General features: G+C 38.1%; 1 protein-coding gene and 1 long non-coding RNA gene across 2 annotated transcripts; both read left to right on the plus strand.

Moving 5' to 3' along the window:
- Window positions 1-233: 233 nt before the first annotated feature.
- LOC116510173 lies at window positions 234-7,328 on the plus strand. The gene is made up of 3 exons (XR_004255623.1): window positions 234-321; window positions 4,660-4,718; window positions 6,651-7,328. It is a non-coding gene; the product is annotated as an uncharacterized LOC116510173 (long non-coding RNA).
- Window positions 7,329-8,117: 789 nt separating this feature from the next.
- LOC116510711 lies at window positions 8,118-17,733 on the plus strand (the record flags this gene model as incomplete). Its single annotated transcript, XM_032220360.1, has 9 exons — window positions 8,118-8,228; window positions 10,623-10,940; window positions 12,725-12,923; window positions 13,367-13,509; window positions 14,440-14,587; window positions 15,218-15,332; window positions 15,386-15,396; window positions 15,926-16,038; window positions 16,505-17,733. Coding segments are annotated over 9 exons (1,761 nt in total), but the record flags the coding sequence as incomplete, so codon positions are not given.
- Between the last annotated feature and the right edge of the window lie 1,598 nt (window positions 17,734-19,331).

The raw sequence follows: 19,331 nt of genomic DNA on the forward strand, positions 1-19,331 counted from the left end.
AGCAATTGTTTCGAGCAGTCAAAACTCTTTGATCGTGAAGGAAGAAAGCAGGCATGGCAAACACTGAGAGAGAGGGAGGGAGGGCTGCGGTTAACTCACACCACCCTTCCTTCTTTCCTAGGCCAAAGCAGCGCTTCTTCGCCGCCCCGAAGCCAGGCCCCCGCAGCTGAGATGCGGCGGCCAGCGGCATCCCCGCCCTTCCCACTCGAGTTTGCTTTCATTTTCGGAATCGCGGGCCCATCGGGTTGGCTTCACCGAGCGGCTTCGTTGCTTTTGCTCCGACGGAATCTGAGGCGGAGAAAAGAACCGCTCCTTCGGCAGGTGAGCCCGGCACGAGGTCAATTACTGTACGTTCTCCAGGGAGCGGGGAGGGAGCGAAGGCAGGAGCTTCGGGCGCAAAGCGCTGACCTGGCGGCGGAGGGAGCCGAAGTCTTCGCCCTTTGCACCCAGACGCAAGGGTGCTTCTTCGGCGAGAACCAGGCCTGGCACAAGCCGGCTGTGCCCGCCCCTCGTAGAGACCGGAGCCGGGCGTTTCCTCTGTGCCGCTTTCCAAGACTGGCACAGAAGAAACGAGGCCGGGCTTGGTGCGGAAGCGGGAAGAAACGGGCGAAAGTGCGCCGCCGCGTTTGGCTCGCCTCCTTTCCTGTGGCGCGTAGCGGCGGCCCGAGGGACTGGGGGAGACCACCCCGTGGTCGCGCTAGCCCCCGCGCGCATCTTCGGCCCTCAAAACGGCCCCCGCGCTTCCCTCGGCCGCAGAGCGGCAGCGACCGAAGGATTTGCCCCAGCAGCCTGTTGAAAGGGAGGCGGCGCTGCAGAGGAAGCGGGTGGAGGTCGGAAGGCTGCCGCACTCTCAGCGTCGGCTGCTTCGGACCGGCCACAAGACGGCAAGAGACAGGAAAAATCAAACCCGTCTTAGCCTAAGCGTTGATGTAATTCGCCGGATCTCGCCCCTTAAAGCTGCACGCGCACACCTCGGGCAAGGACGCACCCAATAGCTCTGCGCCTTCAAACAGCTGCTTATGATGACTATCGCAGGTGGACCTCGACCTACAACAGTTCATTTAGTGACCTTTCAAAGTTACAAGGCACTGAAACAGGGACTTAACCCATTTTTCATAGTTCCAATCATTGAAGCACCCCATGCTCGTGCCATCAAACTTCAGATGTTGGCAACTGACTCATACTTATGACCTTTGTTGCAGTGGTGGGTTGCAGGCGGTACGCCCCGGTACAGGCATACCGGAGCCAGCCCGGAGCAATCGGATACGGTTCCAGTGTGGTGCTCCGGAGGGCCCACCTGCACCCCAGAGCGCCTTACCGGTGTTTAAAGGCTTCTGCACAGGCGCATGGCATGTACAGCGCCTGCGCAATGTTTCACGGAACAGCTGGAGCGTCATGGAGGCACTAAGACACATGCGTGTGCTGTGTGCGTCCATGAGGAAGCCGCCAGCCCCGTTCCAACCGTACCGTTTGGAACGGGATTTGCAACCCACCACTGCATTGTTGTGTCCCAAGGTCATGTGTCCACCTTTTGCAATCTAATGATAACAAAGTCAATAGGGAAGCTAAATTCACTTAACAACCGAGGCAAGAAAGGTCATAAAATGGGGCAAAAACTCACTTAACAAATGTCTCACTTGACAACAGATATTTTGGGCTCAATTGTGGTTGCAAACTATCTGTACGGGACTTTATGACAACCAATGCAGGGATGGGGAATGGTTGCTGAAAGGTTTGCCTTTTGCCCCAGAAAGGTCCATTGAAGAAGGCAGATTTTGCTTACAGAATTAGAAGAAAACCTATTGTTTATTTGTAAGAGGAATTCAGATTCTGCAACTCTAGCAAATGGTCTTACATTTGTGCTGGACACTAATTATCAGAGCTTTAATTCCTGTTATGGAGGTTCTTAACAGAAAAGTATGGTTAAAATATCAACACCAGCTTTGTAAAATAAATGTGAGGACAGCAATAATACTTGCTTGTTCATTCAGAAAGTACTATTTCTTTCTAGATTAACACAATGCACAGATGGCATGGCCTTTAAAAAAGAGGAAGGCAATGCAGATTTGAAATAGTTTACACTCGAGTGTGGTTTTGCCATCTGGTTCAGTACCAGTCACTTCTCATTTTCTGAGAATCAAATAGTTGTTTTTAAAAGTTGTGTGCTTGAGTCTGAAACTTCACCTAAAATGCTTTCTAAGGCAGCCTTTTTTGGAGATCTAATTTAAAGTTAAGTTTAGGTGTCTTTACATGTGTAGGGGATAAGCATATATATCATGTGTCCTGTTGTCACTTTCTGGAATTAATGTTATGTCCATCTGCTGTCATTGTCAACGTTTATGACTATATCTTCTAAGAAGCAGCAAAACAAAAATATTAGCTGTTTCAGGGCTGAAAATATCTCATCCCAAATATCCCATTTTAATCTCAGTGGAGCTGTTCCAGTATCACCAAAGTATTCTAACATGCGGAGAGACCAATGATGGCTAACCCTTTTCCCATCACGTGCCAAAAGTGGGGGGAGCGCGGTGAGGTCATCCATAGCATGCCCCCACCCATAATTCTATGCACGTGATCCCCCAGCATGCATGTGAACCACCCCGGCTCTTCCCCCACTTTTGACACATAATGGACCCATTTTCGCTCTCCCCAGGCTCCAGAGGCTTTCTAGGAGCCTGGGAAGGGTGAAAATGGCCTCCCCCCCCCTTAGAGGCTCTACAGAGGCATGCGAAAAATGGCCCTATGGGCAAACCAGAAGTCCATTCAGGAGCCTCCGGAGGGCGAAAAACGGCTGAAAATAAAGACTGAAGTCAGCTGGCCAGCACACGCATGCACACTGGAGCTGAAAGGGCAACGCCTCGTACGCCCTAGCAAATGGCTCTGTGTGCCACCTGTGGCATGCGCTTCACCGACAAAAGGGCGAACGACAAAACCGCGCCTGACTAAACCGCGGTGACAAAACCGCGAGTTCTAAAGCGCTCTGATGAATGAGCGCTGAATCGCGCCGACAACAGGACGGCGACAGAAGCGTGCTGTAAAACTAAACCTAACCCTAAACGTAACGCTAGCCCTTACCCTAAACCTAATCCTAAACCTAACCCTAAACCTAACCCTTACTTTAACTTACATTGGCTTTCTGTCGCCGCGCTGTTGTCGCTGTGGTGATGACATCGCGGTTTTAGCGACGCGGTTTTGTCAGCACGCTTTTGTCATGCGTGCTTTTGTTGGGTCTCGGTGGCATACATGCCATAGGTTCGCCATCACGAAGATAGATCATTCTGATCTTACCAGAAGTTTTCTCATCTCTAAACATTTTGTACATTTCTAGTAAACATTTCAGCAAATGACAAGTGGTATAACTTGTAACGTAACAAGACAGAGCATTCTTGGGTGGTTGAGCATGAAAGCCTACACTTCATTACTATTGGAAGTCCTTGCTCATAGCTGTTGACAGTTGCATTCCCAGTTTTTAAACATCTTTGCATTTTTAAATTACTGTTATTCATGTTTTTGTCATTCATTTTTTCTTCATCTGAGCTATGAAGACAGGAATTGTATGTCAGTCAGAGTAAGTTCAAATCAGAATGTCTTATAAGAATTGAAAAATAAACTGACAAACTAACATTGACAACACAGGTTTGTAACTGCTTCTAAAGTTAGAAAAACTGAACGTTTACCTTTCAAGACTTAATCTGAGTGGGTTCCTGGTTTGATTTTAAAAGTCCCTCTTTGAGGGAGATGGGCAGTTCAGAAATGTGAAAAATAAATAAATAATGAAGTTGTACACTTTTGCGACATTGAAATCAGAGTAACTCTTTATTGTGACTACTATTTATTTCAGTCAAAGCCAAGCTTGTCTTCTTTATCTTCCTTCTATGTAATTTTGCATATAAATTACTCTAAATGAGAGAAATCAGTATCTGTATTTTGTACATAAAATATGTACAGCCATCAGCAATTGTCTGAGTAAGGATTTCAGGGGTGGGGAAAGGAAGTTGATTTGGCTTCCTCTGTCTTTTAATTGCTCTGGTGCATTCTGGAAGCTATGGTTGAACAAACGGATTGCAGTTGAATTGCTGTACCTCTGCTTGAATACTAAGTAACACTGGGTGGTGAGCTTTAAAAGTACTTAGAAATGTAATTGTTTTAACTGGAACGAAGAAATATCATATTTTTGAAGTTTCAATTAAACTCTTGTGCTATAAATTGCACTTTAGGCAGCTAGAAAAAATGTTGATTTCACAAATTTAAGAAGGAGCTCTTAAATACAATCAGACTTCAACCTTGGAGTGTTACATTGAGTTATATTGCATTGTATCCTTTGGCAAAGGCTTCAGTGAACAGAAGCTGTTTGTCTCTGTGTGTGTACATGCACATACATTGTTTCTATTAGTATGAAATCTCACAGTGTTCTAGAGGTTCTCCAGCTCTTTGGAGCAGACTTGAATAGCAGAGGCCTGCAGAGAGAAGAGAGATAACAGAAAATCATTTTCCTCTCCCACTTAAAAATATCTTACATCAAAAAGCCTTATTTGAATAGGAGGATATAGCAAAGCTTTAACATTACAATACATTAAAGGGCCATGTTTGTTATTATTTGAACACTGTTTCATTTGGTCCATTGCAGATGCACAACTAACATCAACACTTACATTCTAGGATGTGTTTTTAAACTACAATGGCATTTTCCATGAAACCACTGAATTTCTGCAAACTTGGTAAGTTAAATTTAATTAGAGATAATGTAGGGTGGGGGTTTTTTTTGGCTGCCAGTTCCTTCTTTGTCATGTGTTAACATTGTGGGAGGAAATTTGTCCCGGAAATGGTATGATCACTTCCTTCCATGTGTCTAAAACAAATTGTTTATTTGAAACATATTATTGATAAATGGTCTTCAAGGTGATACATTGAAACAACAGCAATAGCAGTCCTACCTAATTTGGAGAGTAAACTCATGCACAATTTATTTTAAGGTTTTAAATTAATTTTGAAAAATAATAATTTGTTGTTCTTTCATTTAGCATTTGTCTTATTTGAACCTCTTCTCAAATGGAGGTTCTTAAATTGTACTCTGAAAATGGATTTTTGTGGAGTGAATATGTTTTAAAGGTTCATTAAAATTTCACCATTAAAAAAAGTACTTCTATTTATTTTATATCTGCCTTTGGACTTAGTTACATCAGATTTGGCCATTTTAGAATAGATGCTTTTCCATCAACAGAAACAAACCTTACTAACAGTCTGACTGTTTACAGCATGAAGTGAGCAATATAATATTAATATTTGAAAATATGTTAAGATCATTTTAAGAAAGTAATAAATGGCAGTATTGCATTAGAGGAAAGTGGTTATTGTCAGATTGAACAAAGCAGCCTTCTACAAACTGGTATTTATGTTGGTTGAAGTACAAGAAGATTGTTTGTTCAATTAATCAATTTATATGAGTGCCTAACAGGCAAATTATGACACTATGTGGCTAACATCAGGTTAAAAAGAAACAAAAAATAACTTAACTAGACAAACAAAAATGACAATAAAAATATAGTACATTTGAGGCCAGCCACAACCATAATATTAACCATTACAAAATGGTCTCCTCTAATTCCCTGATTCAATGTCTGGGGGAAGAGCCAGGCTTTATAGAAGGCTGTTTGGCTCATGGCTGTCTGAATCTCAGGGGATATGTTGTTCCATAGGACAGGCACTGTAACAGAATGCAAGGTGCCCAAATCCCATGCAATGACATTGTTTCATAGAGGAGACAGGATGAACATGCCCACCCTGTTTGGTCTGCTGAAATAATCAGAGCCAGATAGTTCAACAAAGAACCTTTTTTCCATGAAAGGCTTCATAGATGATAACTTTCACCTTGAATTACACCCAGAAACCTAATTTAGCCGGTGCAACTCATAAAATAATGGTGTTACATGGCTCTCTGTGGTTCAGCTATAATTATTCACATCACTGAATTGTGAACCACTTGTAGTTTCCTAATGGTCTACAAGGGGAACCCTATGTAGAACACCTTGCAATACCACAAACAAGAGGTGATTACAAACAGGGCCTTCCAGTTCAGGAATGGAAACAACTGGCACATAAGATTTGGTCCTCTTGGCCACTGCAGGTACCTGCTATTCAAACAGTTGCTGAGGGTAAAGATACAGATGGTATTCAGCAGGTCTGACCAGTTCTAGTGAACAGGTAGTGGAAATTTTGAATAGTTCGGAGAACCGGTAAATACAACCTCTGACTGACATCTATTCTCTGCCTCCCGAGTCCCAGCTGATCGGGAGGGAATGGGGATTTTGCAGTAACCTTCCTCTGCAATGACCACCAAGCTTGGGTTGAGAGGACAAACAGTAAATGAAACCAAAGGATTTTGAGTACATTTTATCATGGAAAACCTTGGAAAGAAATAGGGATAATACACCTGTAACCATACTTGAAGAAAATTGAATGCCCAAAGCTGCTTATGAATTGTTTTCTGACATGAAGCTACTCAGTAGCAAAATACCCACCCACTCTAGTTTGGAAGAAAGTCATGAATCTCTGATGCTAAATTCTATTTATATTAACTTTCCAACCATTTACTTATATATGATCAAATGATTGTAGCATTTTTCCTAATATTTGTTTTGTTTAATTTACAGCATACATCAGTGCAATAACTTTGAGTTTTAGCAACTTTCTTGGTAAGTATTTTTCATATACTATAGAGACCTTGCTAGAGATGAGCTCTTATTGATAGCAACATCCCTGTAAGTGACATAAATCCAGTCCATCGATCTATCTAATGTTATGCCAAAGCATGATTAAGTGTGAGATATCTAAAGATCAAGCAAGCATCTGTTTCACACACATTCCCTACTTTATTTTATTCCTTTCTTGCATAGCTGGGATGAGAATTTTGGAAGTGTTTATTTTAGGTGATTTTTTAAAGACTGCTGATGTTAAAATGAGCCCACTTTATAATAGATTATAAAGCTGTGTTACTTAAATTAACCAAATCTAATACAACTATAATGTCATGATTGCATATAACAATCTAGTTTTAAAGAAAAATGTCGATGGGGAGGAGGGAACACACAAAGCTGATGCTTAATTGAACCCTTCAGCTTGGCCTTGTCTGGGATTTCTGTTCCATTCATTAAAAGTACATCAAATTCATCACCGTCCGTCACCAACAAAAAGTGGAGGCTACAAAGTTAATTACCAGCCTCCAGCATCATCCTTATCTCCAAGGGTTCCTTGGTCCCCATATCAGGCAATAGGTATTCTTAGAAAATAAACATGCTGATTGATTGCAATCTAATGCTTGAGTTAAATTATATCCAAAAAAAAAAAAGAAATGGTATATAAGTACATTAAACATGACTAGGAGCATGGGTAGGAGAAAGCACCCATAATTTGCATTATGGCCAATGGAACATTTTGCAACTATTTATATCCATTATTGACTCAGTCGGTGTTCTTGATCACAGAAACCCAGGGAAATCTCATTCTCTTTGAAACCAGTTATGTCCTGTGCTGATTTCTCCTATTTTCCAAAATGTTTTTCTGTACTATTTAGATGATAGCTCCTATGCCCTCCTCTTTCTTCTTCCACCTTTCCTTTTTGCATGTTTTTGCATGCTTCTTGCTTTAAATATATATAATGGTGGCAAACAATCTGCTTGATGCATAAAGTAAGGGACACATTTTGGATATGCTGGTAGAAACATCAAATTGTAAAGGAGAACAGCAGGAATAAAAGTCTAGGCTTAAGCTATGAGAAAAATAGACATACATGCAGTGGTGGGATTCAAAAACATTTAACTGCTGGTTCTGCGGGGCGTGGTGTGGTTTTGGTAGGCCTGGCTTGGTGGGCGTGGCAGGGGGAAGGATACTGTAAAATCCTATCCCTCCTGATCAGCTGGACTCGGGAGCAGATAATAGATGGGGGTGGGGCCAGTCAGAGGTGTTATTTATCAGTTCTCCAAACTACTCAAAATTTCCGCTACCGGTTCTACTGGTCAGACCTGCTGAATACCATCTCTGATGACATATCCTAGTACAGTGTGCTTGATGCATACGAATTTACAGCGAAAGGTTTTTTTCCCCCCACCAGAAACATCTGAATCATCACTCATACTGAATATGAAGCAGAGGATTTTGAGTACATTCTATCATGGAAAGCTGGAAATAGTTCAAGAATTCCAGTATGCTACACAGTGATATACTGTATAATATGAAAAGGTTTCTATCTGTTTTCTTTATACATATTGATATTTACATTTTGTAACTGTTTACAAGTAATCATGATGGACAAAGTATTATTTTAACACAGGTACGTAGATATTGCTTCAAGAAAAATAAAAATAATGCAAAAGTTTAAAGGTCAGTAGATTTATTTGGTACATCTTTGTGGATTGGACATAATTTGATTGAATGCATGGATATTATTTCTTATAAATACCTAGTAAAGTTGGGAGTGATTATCATTTTGTGAACAGAGGCCACCCTTAATATTTAGGAGTCACAAAGACCACAGAGCATGGGTTGATAATGCAAAATAACCAGACTATGACATACATTGAATGGCTCCAGAGTTTCTGTAGTTTCATGAATTTAAGGTAGAATTTAAAGAGGGTTCTTTCTTTAATTCTATAAAAGCATATTATTGGGAATACAATTCAGTATTATCATTTTCCAGTCTGAAAATGATAGAAAACTCTGAAATTTTTTCAGCCAGAAAGGATCTTGGGTACTGCATATACTTGGAGTGTAGATTTAATCCTATCCTATATGAACCTAAAACCAATTGAAACTCTTGAGGCAATCTAGCACTGTCTCAATCCTTGATGTATTCAGGAGGTCAAAGGAAAGTAAGTGACAAAAAGTGCATTATGGGATAATTGATGCAAACCTTTGACTATAGTATATACTTGCATCCAACACGGAACACAAGCATGTCTGTTTTGTGAATATTTTTATCATCACAATTTTACTAGGTGCCTATAAATAAAATAACTGTTATATTCAATTGAAGTATATTTGCAAAAACCTACAGTTATCACTCAATTGGCAACATGTCCTCATTTTATTTAAATAAAATAAACAAGTCAATTATTACTGTCAATGGCAGTAATTAGCACTTTTTCCTATATGATGGAGATAAACCTAGAGCAAAATGGCTGCATTTATTGAATGGATGGGTACATTTGACAGAAAATGGGAAATTTTTTGCTTTGTTTTCTTTAGTGATTTTGATTGTAATTTACATACCATGGAAACAAAGTCGAAATCAGCAGTAAAAATCCAGGAACAAGTTAATTCTTACAACTCCAGGCAAGTAAAATACTCTTGAGAAGTTGATGCTCCTATTTATATTTGTCCCTTTTCGTTTATTTCAAGATGATCCCACTGTATAATTTTGTCTTCCTGCTTTCTGTGTTTTGAAAGACAAGTATTTTATATAATACACAATAGGCCAATGAATGACAGTTTAAAAGATTATAATGTGTCTTAACATTTCTACAATATTTGCTTTGGAGTGAATTTGAGGCTTAGAATTAAATCAGGAGCATATATAATACAGATCCTAAACTAAGCTTGGAAACCCAGGTTTGTGTCCACAGATGACCATGGAATTCATGGCTGATTTAGAGCCAATCCTCTCTTTAACAAACTTCCTGAGAGACTTCAGTGTAAGAACAAATAATAGGAGACTCCCATGTGTATCATTCTGAGTTGGCAGAATACAAATATAATAATAAAAATAAAAATAAAATCAAAGATGGTGGATAGAAAAATATAGGCCAAAAAAATCATTACGTATTGTTCGGTTCTACTTGGGAAGATCAGTCTTCCCTATTTTTCTTGCTTTAGTATGAATTGTTATGTTTGGTGTTTTAGACATGTAGTGGAATACATATAGGCTGTTCCTGAATTTAAATGGTTCATCCTTAATTTTAAACCATAGCTTATGTTAAGTTACAATTGATTAATATCATATCATCCATAATGGATGGGTTCACAGTCATGCTAAGTACCAACCAAAGAAACTATGCTTAGATTAAGACAGTGTATTAACCCAATCATTGATTAGGGTAACAGTGATCCCCAAAATAAAACCAGTTCTAAATGAATTCAGTAAATTCATTTGTATGTATGTATGTATTTTATTATTTGTATGCCGCCCTTCTCCGGGAGACTCAGGGCAGCGAACAATTCAAGGGGGAAAAAAAGGGGGAACATAAAAGACAAAATACAAATAATAAAAGTAAACAACAGTTGCACAACCATACATGTCGAGAGGGGAGGGAACTCATCACCCCCAGGCCCGCCGCAAAGCCAGGTTTTGACGGCTTTCGGAAGGCCTGGCGAGAGGTGAGGGTCCAAATCCCTGCGGGGAGTTCATTCCAGAGGGCCGGAGCTGCCACAGAGAAGGCCCTCCCCCGGTTAATAGCCAGGTGGCATTGGCTGGTAGATGGCACCCGGAGGAGGCCAACCCTGTGAGATCTAATGGGTCTGTGGGAGGTAATAGGCAGCAGGCGGTCTCTCAAGTACCCAGATTTAAAAATTGTTGTGCTTTACTCAGTATTCAGAGGAAGAAGCCTCTGGGAATGGATCTGTTTTCCTAGGATATCTCCTTGTCTTGCCTTGCCTTGCTTCGATATCTGATGCCCCCTGCATGTACACGCAACTCCCAGAAGGAGTGTACCAGTTTGAGAAAAACTATCTTAGGTTATAGAACTCTAGGAAAGATTCTCAGAGAGTCTGATGTCTTTATAGACAATAGAAAATGGAATGATTTGTGGTTCTTTCTTTTTGATACTTGCATCTCTATCACAGATGTTCTCTTCCTCCCCCGCCCCCAGGTCTCCAGAAAACCAAGATTCAGACCATCATGTTTTGGACCAGGGCAGTTTGCTGCTTGCCCACCAATGAAGCAGGGTCTAAGTAAAGATATAAATAATTTTTAGCAGAAACCCAGTAAAGACATCTGAGGTTTTAAATGACCTTAAATGTTTTTATTGAAATCAAGAAAAATTCTGACACTGTCAAAAAGTTTGAAAAAATACGGACTTGCTAACTCTAACCACCCAATACCACCACCACACATTATAAGTTCCAATGAACTTTAGTGAACAAAAATTGATATACCTCCTGTATAGTACATAAACATGACATCTTTTTGTAAATTGTAATGCATATTTATTATTTATGTGCATGTGTTTAAAATTTTAAAATAAGAAAACAATAAAATAGCAGGTTTAGACAACTTTCTAGTCAATATTTTGTAATATCTCCTTTCCAATGGTTCCTATAATTAATTAAGAAAAACTTTTGAAGCCCTCTCCCATTCTTGCTGTCAGAGTTTTTCTAGCACAGAAATATTCTTGCATGATTCATCTGGAGGTGTATTTCAGACTGTCTTCTTGTTTTTACATGTGTATATGTACATGCTTCCCAGATGTCACATTTTAAAAATATCATAGAAAGGATAAAAATGTTATCAAATTCTGCAATATTATGACTCTTAAGTGATAAATGAATATGTGTGATACTCCACCAAATAAAACTAAAATAGTACGTAATGTCAAAGAAACAAACTAAACTGTTGCATTTCATTGATATTTGATAAATAGTTAAGCACAGGGGTTGAATCATCTCTTGGAATTTTCTCTGGGTTTTTGCTCCCCATTTTCTCTGCAGAACCTCCTGTAGGCTCATCCAGACCAAATATAAATGAGTTGGACAGAACACCTGTTATGCCTCAGCATCTTTAAAAAGTCAATTGCTCTTTAAATTGATACCAATCTTCCAGAAGTCATGACCTATACTTTGGTCACACCTGGTTAAGGAAAAAAAATAGTTGGAATAGAAAGGAAAATGAAAACGGGGGATAAAAATGGATGCCCTTTGAGCTGAAGGGAACTAATCAGTGGTGGGTTACCATTTTTTTTCCTACTAGTTCTGGCACAGTCACGCTTGCTGCTTCTGCACATGCGCAGAAGCATCCAGGCGGGTGGGCGGAGCTTCCTACCGCCGCTACTACCAGTTCACCCAATCCGGGCTGAACCGGGAGCAACCCACTTCTGGAACCAATTACTAGCTCTGGAAGAAAGAAAAGAGAGATGAATAACAGTTAAACTTCCAGTCTAATTTTCTAAAGCAACTGTGCTTTCCAGGAGCAATGCAGAATATTTGCACCTCTTGCTCATTTCTTTGTTTTAATAGCATCTGTTATTCTTACCAGTGAATGTAAGTGGATCTTCTTAAAGATACAGTACATACAAGGAGATCAGGAATATATTTGAGCAAGGAAGATTCTGCCAGGAAGAATGGGAAAAGAAAAGAATCTAAAAGTGAGAACATAAACTTTCTCAGTTGTAAGAAACAACAAAGTTGTTATTTCTGCCAAAGAAAGTGTTACAAAATTGGAAGGGTCTTCAGACTTCTGTAGCTGCCATATTTACTGCTTTATCACTGAATCTGTGTACATAAGCAATAAAAGTGCATTGAAATTTGCAGGAAAAAACCATATATAACTATACACCATGCAGATATTTCATCAACTATGAATTCATTGAAATATACAGTTTTACCTGGGTACCTAATCTTGCATAGACAACTTCATATACATCTCATCTGGGTCTAACATTTTTGGGCAATTATCATATATTTCTTTGGAATCACTGTTTTCTTACTGAAAAATACTGTATTCTTTCTTGTTTTATATAGTGATATAAAATCAATGCAGTCCAGGAATGTACTAATCGATGCAGTCCAGGGATGTACTAATATTGCAAGACCATTCTGTAATCTAACAAATGAATTTGCAGATGTTTGCCGTAGAACGGCATATATTGTAGTACAGCAATACACTAGCAATGGAACAAATTATTCAGATATTATACCATTCAATCCATTTTCTAACCGTAAGTAATTTCTTTCTTCCTTTTGTTTGAAACGTATTAATTTTCACTATCTCAAATCAGGTCATTTTTCCTTCCTTTGTTCATTTGGCAAGCGAGTTGGCCTTGATGACTTTTATATCCAGTTATACTATACATTTAAAGACAATTTTAAAAACTAGCCTAGAAATTAAGAGTAGCACAAAGAATCAGATTCTGTATTCAGAGCTGACTTTCAGAATCAAAATTAACATTGATGATTAAAGCAAACCAATAATAAAAAATTAAAGTATGTATCTTTCTATTGAAAATATTATTTATAATAATACATTAGGTTTGATTAAAAATCCTACATAATTTCAAGATACTTAGGTATATTTTAGAGTCTATTACATTTTCTAAGATTAAAATAATCTGGACTGCCAGCAAATAGTATTGATAATTTCTTTTATTTATGTTTTAATCAGGATGCTTCAGGCCACCTCAGTTTAATATTTCTGTTTGTCAAAACTGTGTAAATGTCACAGTGAAACTTCCACCTCTGTTACTTAAAATTTATCAAAAACTTGATTATACAATCATAGTGGAAACAGCTGATCTCAAGGAAAATGTAAGTAATTGATTATTAAGGTCTTAAAAATATCAAAAAGAATTCACTTTATAATTAAGAAATGTGCTAGGTTTTTTGCTTTTACAATATTATATCTCTCAGCTTCAGATGTGTTGAGCTCACATCATTTTCAGCCATTGTGACATTGTTTTTTTTCCAGTTCAGTGTTTATATTCATTGGTTCTAAATGGAATGATGGAATCCAGATGGGCAAGTTTGTTTGTATGGGTTCAGAGTGCAGCTGAACTTGATGGGTTCAGTTGTTTAAGACTAATATAGAAAATCAATGGCCATACTAGCATACAAACCCACACAATTAAACTAACACAATATCAAAAAGCATTTTAGTATATAGACATTGCAATGTCATCCAATTCAGAAACACAAATTACAAAAAATAAAACTATTGTTGATATTGCTGTTATGATTGTTGTAGTTATAAATAGTGATATAGTAATAGTACTGGTATTTAAACGACTTCACAAAATATTTCATTATTCCTCTAACCTCCATATAGAAATGACATTCTTAAATAAAAAGTATAATGGTACTTCGGTACTCATTGTTAATTAGTTCCAGGAGGCACAATGTACCAAAAACGATGTGTACCAAACAGATTTTCCCCATAAGGAATAAGGTAGTGAATCACAAGGCTGCCAAGAATTTTTAGCTTGTGTATTGAGTACTAAACAAACGATGCGTATCAGGACAAAACTTTTGTATCAAGTGAGTTGAGTACCAGTTTGATGAGTTTCAAAGCAGTGAGTTACTGCTTTGAATTATGGTTGATGTACCACTGTAAGTGTAGCCATGCCGTGATTCTGGGTTAAAGTAGAGTTTTACCAATTCACATCATTTAGCTTTATCCTTTCAGTGCTTTTTAAAACAATTCACCTTCTTTTTTTGTCTTTTACAGCGTGTTGCTAATTCACCAAACAGGATAATTTCTTCACTATTCTGGAAGATTTGCATGCAAATAAAAATTATTGCATTGCTGTTCAGGTGTCTACAGGTCATAATCCCCAGTGCACTCCCACCATTCCAAAATGTATTATGCTTGAGTCCAATAATCGAGAAGGTACATTGAATTATGAAATAAGGAAATGGGATGGGTCAGAACCTGTTTATTTTGTGACTAAAAGACTAAACATTGTTTAGCATTTCAGTATCTTTTACAGGATTACCCTATTTTTCGGACTATAAGACACACCAGACTATGAGACACAACTAAATTTACAAGAGGAAAACAAGAACAAAATAGTTTTTGGCCTCTGTGCATCGCGTTTTCACCCGCCTCAGCCCCCAGAAGCATTACAGTACTCTGCACATCCTGTTTTTGCCAAAAATGGGATGCATGGAACACTACAGTGCTTCTGCAGGCTGCGGAGGGCAAAAATGGGACACATAGAGGGCTTGGGAACCCAAAAGTGCACCTGTTTTGGCAAAAATGGGACATGCAGAGCCCTGGAGAGTGCTTCTGGGGGATGAGGGTAAAAACACAATGCGCAGTAGGATTTGGGAGGCCAAAAGCACCCATATTCGGTCTATAAGACGTACCTAAATTTCACCCACTTTTAGGGTGGGAAGGTGTGTCTTATACTCCAAAATACAGTATATTATAGTTCTTTGTCTTCCTGACAAAACCAAGTAGTTTTGAAATAATCTGCAAATGCATTGTTGCTTAATGAAATATATTTTTAATCTGCAGATTATATTATGCTTTCAATCTTGGCTCCATTAATACTATTGGTAGTGGTAATCATTTCAGCTTTCCTGTATAAGGCTGGTTTTATTTTCTTAAAAGGACATCATCAAATGTCTTGGTAAGTAGTGTGCCAAAATATTTTCAACTTAATGTTTGTATGTGTTGGGGCAGTTCAACCAAAGGTAGTGAAAAGGATTCCCAGAAGAAGCTACATGTCCCTTAACTCCATTGAATATTCCCTGTATTCCTTCTGTTCTGCATAGACTTGGGGTGATGTACTGTAGCTTCTTCATTAGTTTAAAGACTATTTCTAGCCTAATGGCTGTGAGACTGTTTTTCATTTTAGTCTCATATGTTTACATATTCAGTTAATGTGCCAAAAGAAACAGCACTCTTAGTTTGGCTGTATTGCCAAACTTGCAGGACTTGACATACAAGTGGATTTGAGCTTACAATCAGGAACCTGCACAAGATTTAAGAAGGCTTTTTTACAGTATATAACTTTTAGAGTTAATTTTGGAAACAAGATTAATTCATTGTAAACAGCCCTCCGGTAATCCAACAGAAGCTTGTTTTAAAATAGACAGATTATGTTGCTGAGGCTAAATGAATTCCCACTAATTATTATGTGCTGCCTCTGGCAACAGATATGGTGAAACACCTACATCAGACATCAGGAAATGTTTTCTGTTCAAGGGATCCTTTGAACAGGATTTGAAGCAGATTACATTAGGGTGGAGTTTGACAGTAACTTTAGCAGTGAAACAGAATTGAAAGTCCTGCCCTCTGATAGTCATCCATCTCTCTGTGCCAGAGAACACAAGGTACGCCTGAATGAAAAGTTGCATCTGTCACATGCTTCTTTCATTTATGAACAATAATCAAACAAGGCTATAAAAATCATTTCTGCCTTCCTACTGGGAATATAAAACCCCATTGAACTCTAGCACGTGCAACCTCATAACTTTATTAACGGAAGTAAATGCTGAGAGCTTTTATGTCCATTTGTTTAAAGCATATTTTTCCCCACTAGCGAAGAGGGGAAATAAAAATCTGTACCTAGTTACCTACAAGGGAACTTGGGGCAGAATTAAAAAAAGAATAAAACATTTGACATTTCCAGAAAGGAAAGTTTAATAAAGCCCCAGCATTAAAGATACAGAAAAGCAAAGAAATATTATTAGTGAAATGGTATATAGATGTTTCAGGCATTTTTTTTATCACACATCAATACTGTTTTGACAACATCTGTGAATGTGCATGCCAACATTTATTTATTTCCCCCCCTAGAACATCAATCGTGACTTGGCTTATTCAGTCTTTGAATCAAATCCTGAAGAAATTTGTGAGGTCCAGGTCCAGGAAAGTGAAGCGCAACAACACAGTGATGATGAGAACAGTGAAAGCGATGTTGAGAGCAATTTGGATACTGAATGTGACTTCTTTAATCAGATTACACCATTCTCTCAGGTGGAGAACACTCAGAAGTTGTTCACAGGTTGCTCAGCTACTAAAAATGAAGTAACCAGAACTTTAGCACAAAGGAATCAGGATGATATTGACAAAAGCAGCCCAATTACCCCATTATATCCTTCTGAAGTGAACTCTGGCCATGTAGCAGAATCAGAACATACAGACTGCTTAAATGTAAACTTAAATTCTGTGATGCTAGGAATATCAGATAAAAACCTGGATTTTTCTACAATTGACCATGAAGACTTGAATGAATCTTGTATTTTGGATGCATTTGAACCAAACCATTTCACTGAAATGCCAGATAATCAGAGCTTTGATGTTCAAAATCTATGTTCATGGGAAAATCGTAGTGTCTCTGGGGAAAGTGAATCATCGTATTCAGAAACAGAATGCACCAGTGGATACATGAAAAGATGAATCCATGAAAAGTGACACAGCTTCCACTGTTCCTCCCTTTGAAAGGCACTTTTGGGGAGCAGTAATTCAGACCAGACAAACATTAAGCTCTTTCTTCCATTTCTTCATTCCAAGTTAACCCTAAAAGGATCATGAGATTCAGTTACACAAAAACAGTGTTGGCATTTTACTATCTGAATTTATATTGCATGAAGAACTTGGTTCCTATGGATACCAAAATATAATGTAATTACATAGTTTTTTGTACAGAGCTGGAGCTACAGTTTATACTGATATTGTGATTGGCAGACATTTTTTCAAAGTTGTGTGTCCTGCCTTCTCCAAATTAATGTCTTCATGATGTGCTCTAGCTGGGCATTCTAGAATCTGCACCTCCGGCATATCAAGAAGCAATCAGGTCTGGACTTTACTTCTCCTTCATACATCTAATGCATATATTTGTCCTGCTGTTTTAGAAATCTAAAAATTAACTGCTTTTTCTTGTCTTGTATTTATTATTTGTTTTTAACAACCTTAAACTTAGTACATGACTTTATTGCAGGGTAATTTACTTTCCTGTGATTCACTTAAAAACTGTGGCAAGAAAGGTTGCAAAATAGGGCAAATCTTACTTAACAACTGTATTATTCAGCAATGTAAATTTTGGATTCAGTTGTAGTTGTACATCAAGGACTACCAGTATGATGTGAGATTGTTGTTTTTTTCAAACAAGGAAAGTGAATTTCTTTGTTCTTTTTTTTTTTAATATATTTTTCTTTTCTTTTTTTTCAGAACAGAACTTTTTTATTTTTCTTTAAAAAAAAAACACAAATATGTCATCATTTGTCAATCATTAAGACATTGAAGTACAATTTTTTGTGTGTGTGTACCCCTCCCTCCCTCCACCCCCCCACCCCCTCCTCCTTCCCCCCCCCCCGACTTCCCAGAACCCGTACACGGTATGGATTTTTAACTAACACAGTCTAAAATCTATTGAGAAAAAAGAAATAAAGAAATTAATGACATTCTAGATTGACCTTAGCTTCTTCTTACTGAACTGACTTTTAACAGTTTAAATCATTTCTGATCTTAAGCATAGGCTAACTGGAATTTCTTAGTCCCGTATTTATTTTGTATATAGTCAATCCATTTTTTCCAGTCTCGTTTATATATCTCATTTGAATGATCTTTGAGATATGCCGATATTTTAGCCATTTCAGCTAAGTTTGTTACTTTCAATGTCCATTCTTGGATTGTAGGCAAGTCTTCCTTCTTCCAATATTGCGCCACCAACAGTCTTGCTGCAGTTATCAGGTGCAGAATCAAATTGGTCTCTACCACTGTAAAGTCAGTACATATACCTAGTAAAAATAACTGAGGACTAAACTTTATCCTTCTTTTAAAAACATTTTGCATGACCCCACCATATTTTTATCCAAAATGCCTTAACCTTTTGGCAGGTCCACCATATATGATAATATGTAGCATCGAGAGAACCACACCTCCAACATTTAGGCTGTACATTCGGATACATAGAAGCCAACTTTTTAGGATCTAAATGCCATCTATAGAATATCTTGTAAAATTTTCTCTCAGATTTTGAGCTTGTGTAAATTTCACATTTCTTACCCAGATTCTTTCCCATGTATCCAACATTATTGGTTCCTCAATATTTTGAGCCCATTTTATCATACAATCTTTAACTAATTCTGTTTCCGAATCCATCTGTATTAATACATTATATATCCTCTTTATATGCATTAAGCTTTGATCTCTTATTTGTTTAAACAGATTATCCTCAACTTGAATAAAACCAATTTTTTGATCTATTTTCCACCTAGCCTGTAATTGCCCATACTGGAACCATGTTTGAACTACCTTCTCCTCTTTTAATACCTCTAAAGATTTTAATTGTAATACCCCCCTTTCCGAGGTAAGAAGCTGTCTGTAAGTAATTCTGTCCTGTTTTTGTGCTGTATTCATATTTTCAATTACGTGTCTAGGAATTGCCCACATGGGTATCTTGTCATTTAATTTATATTGGTATTTCTTCCAAACCCGCAATAAAGCATTTCTTAAAATATGACTTTTAAAATTCTTATCCAATTTTTTGTTGAATAACAGGTAAGCATGCCAACCAAATACCAGATCGTGTCCCTCAATATTCAATATTCTATCATTGGTTAAATGAATCCAATCACTAATTACAGATAATGCCACTGCATCATAATATAGTTTTAAATTA

Source organism: Thamnophis elegans, chromosome 6 (assembly GCF_009769535.1).
Source record: "Thamnophis elegans isolate rThaEle1 chromosome 6, rThaEle1.pri, whole genome shotgun sequence".
NCBI lineage: Eukaryota > Metazoa > Chordata > Lepidosauria > Squamata > Colubridae > Thamnophis > Thamnophis elegans.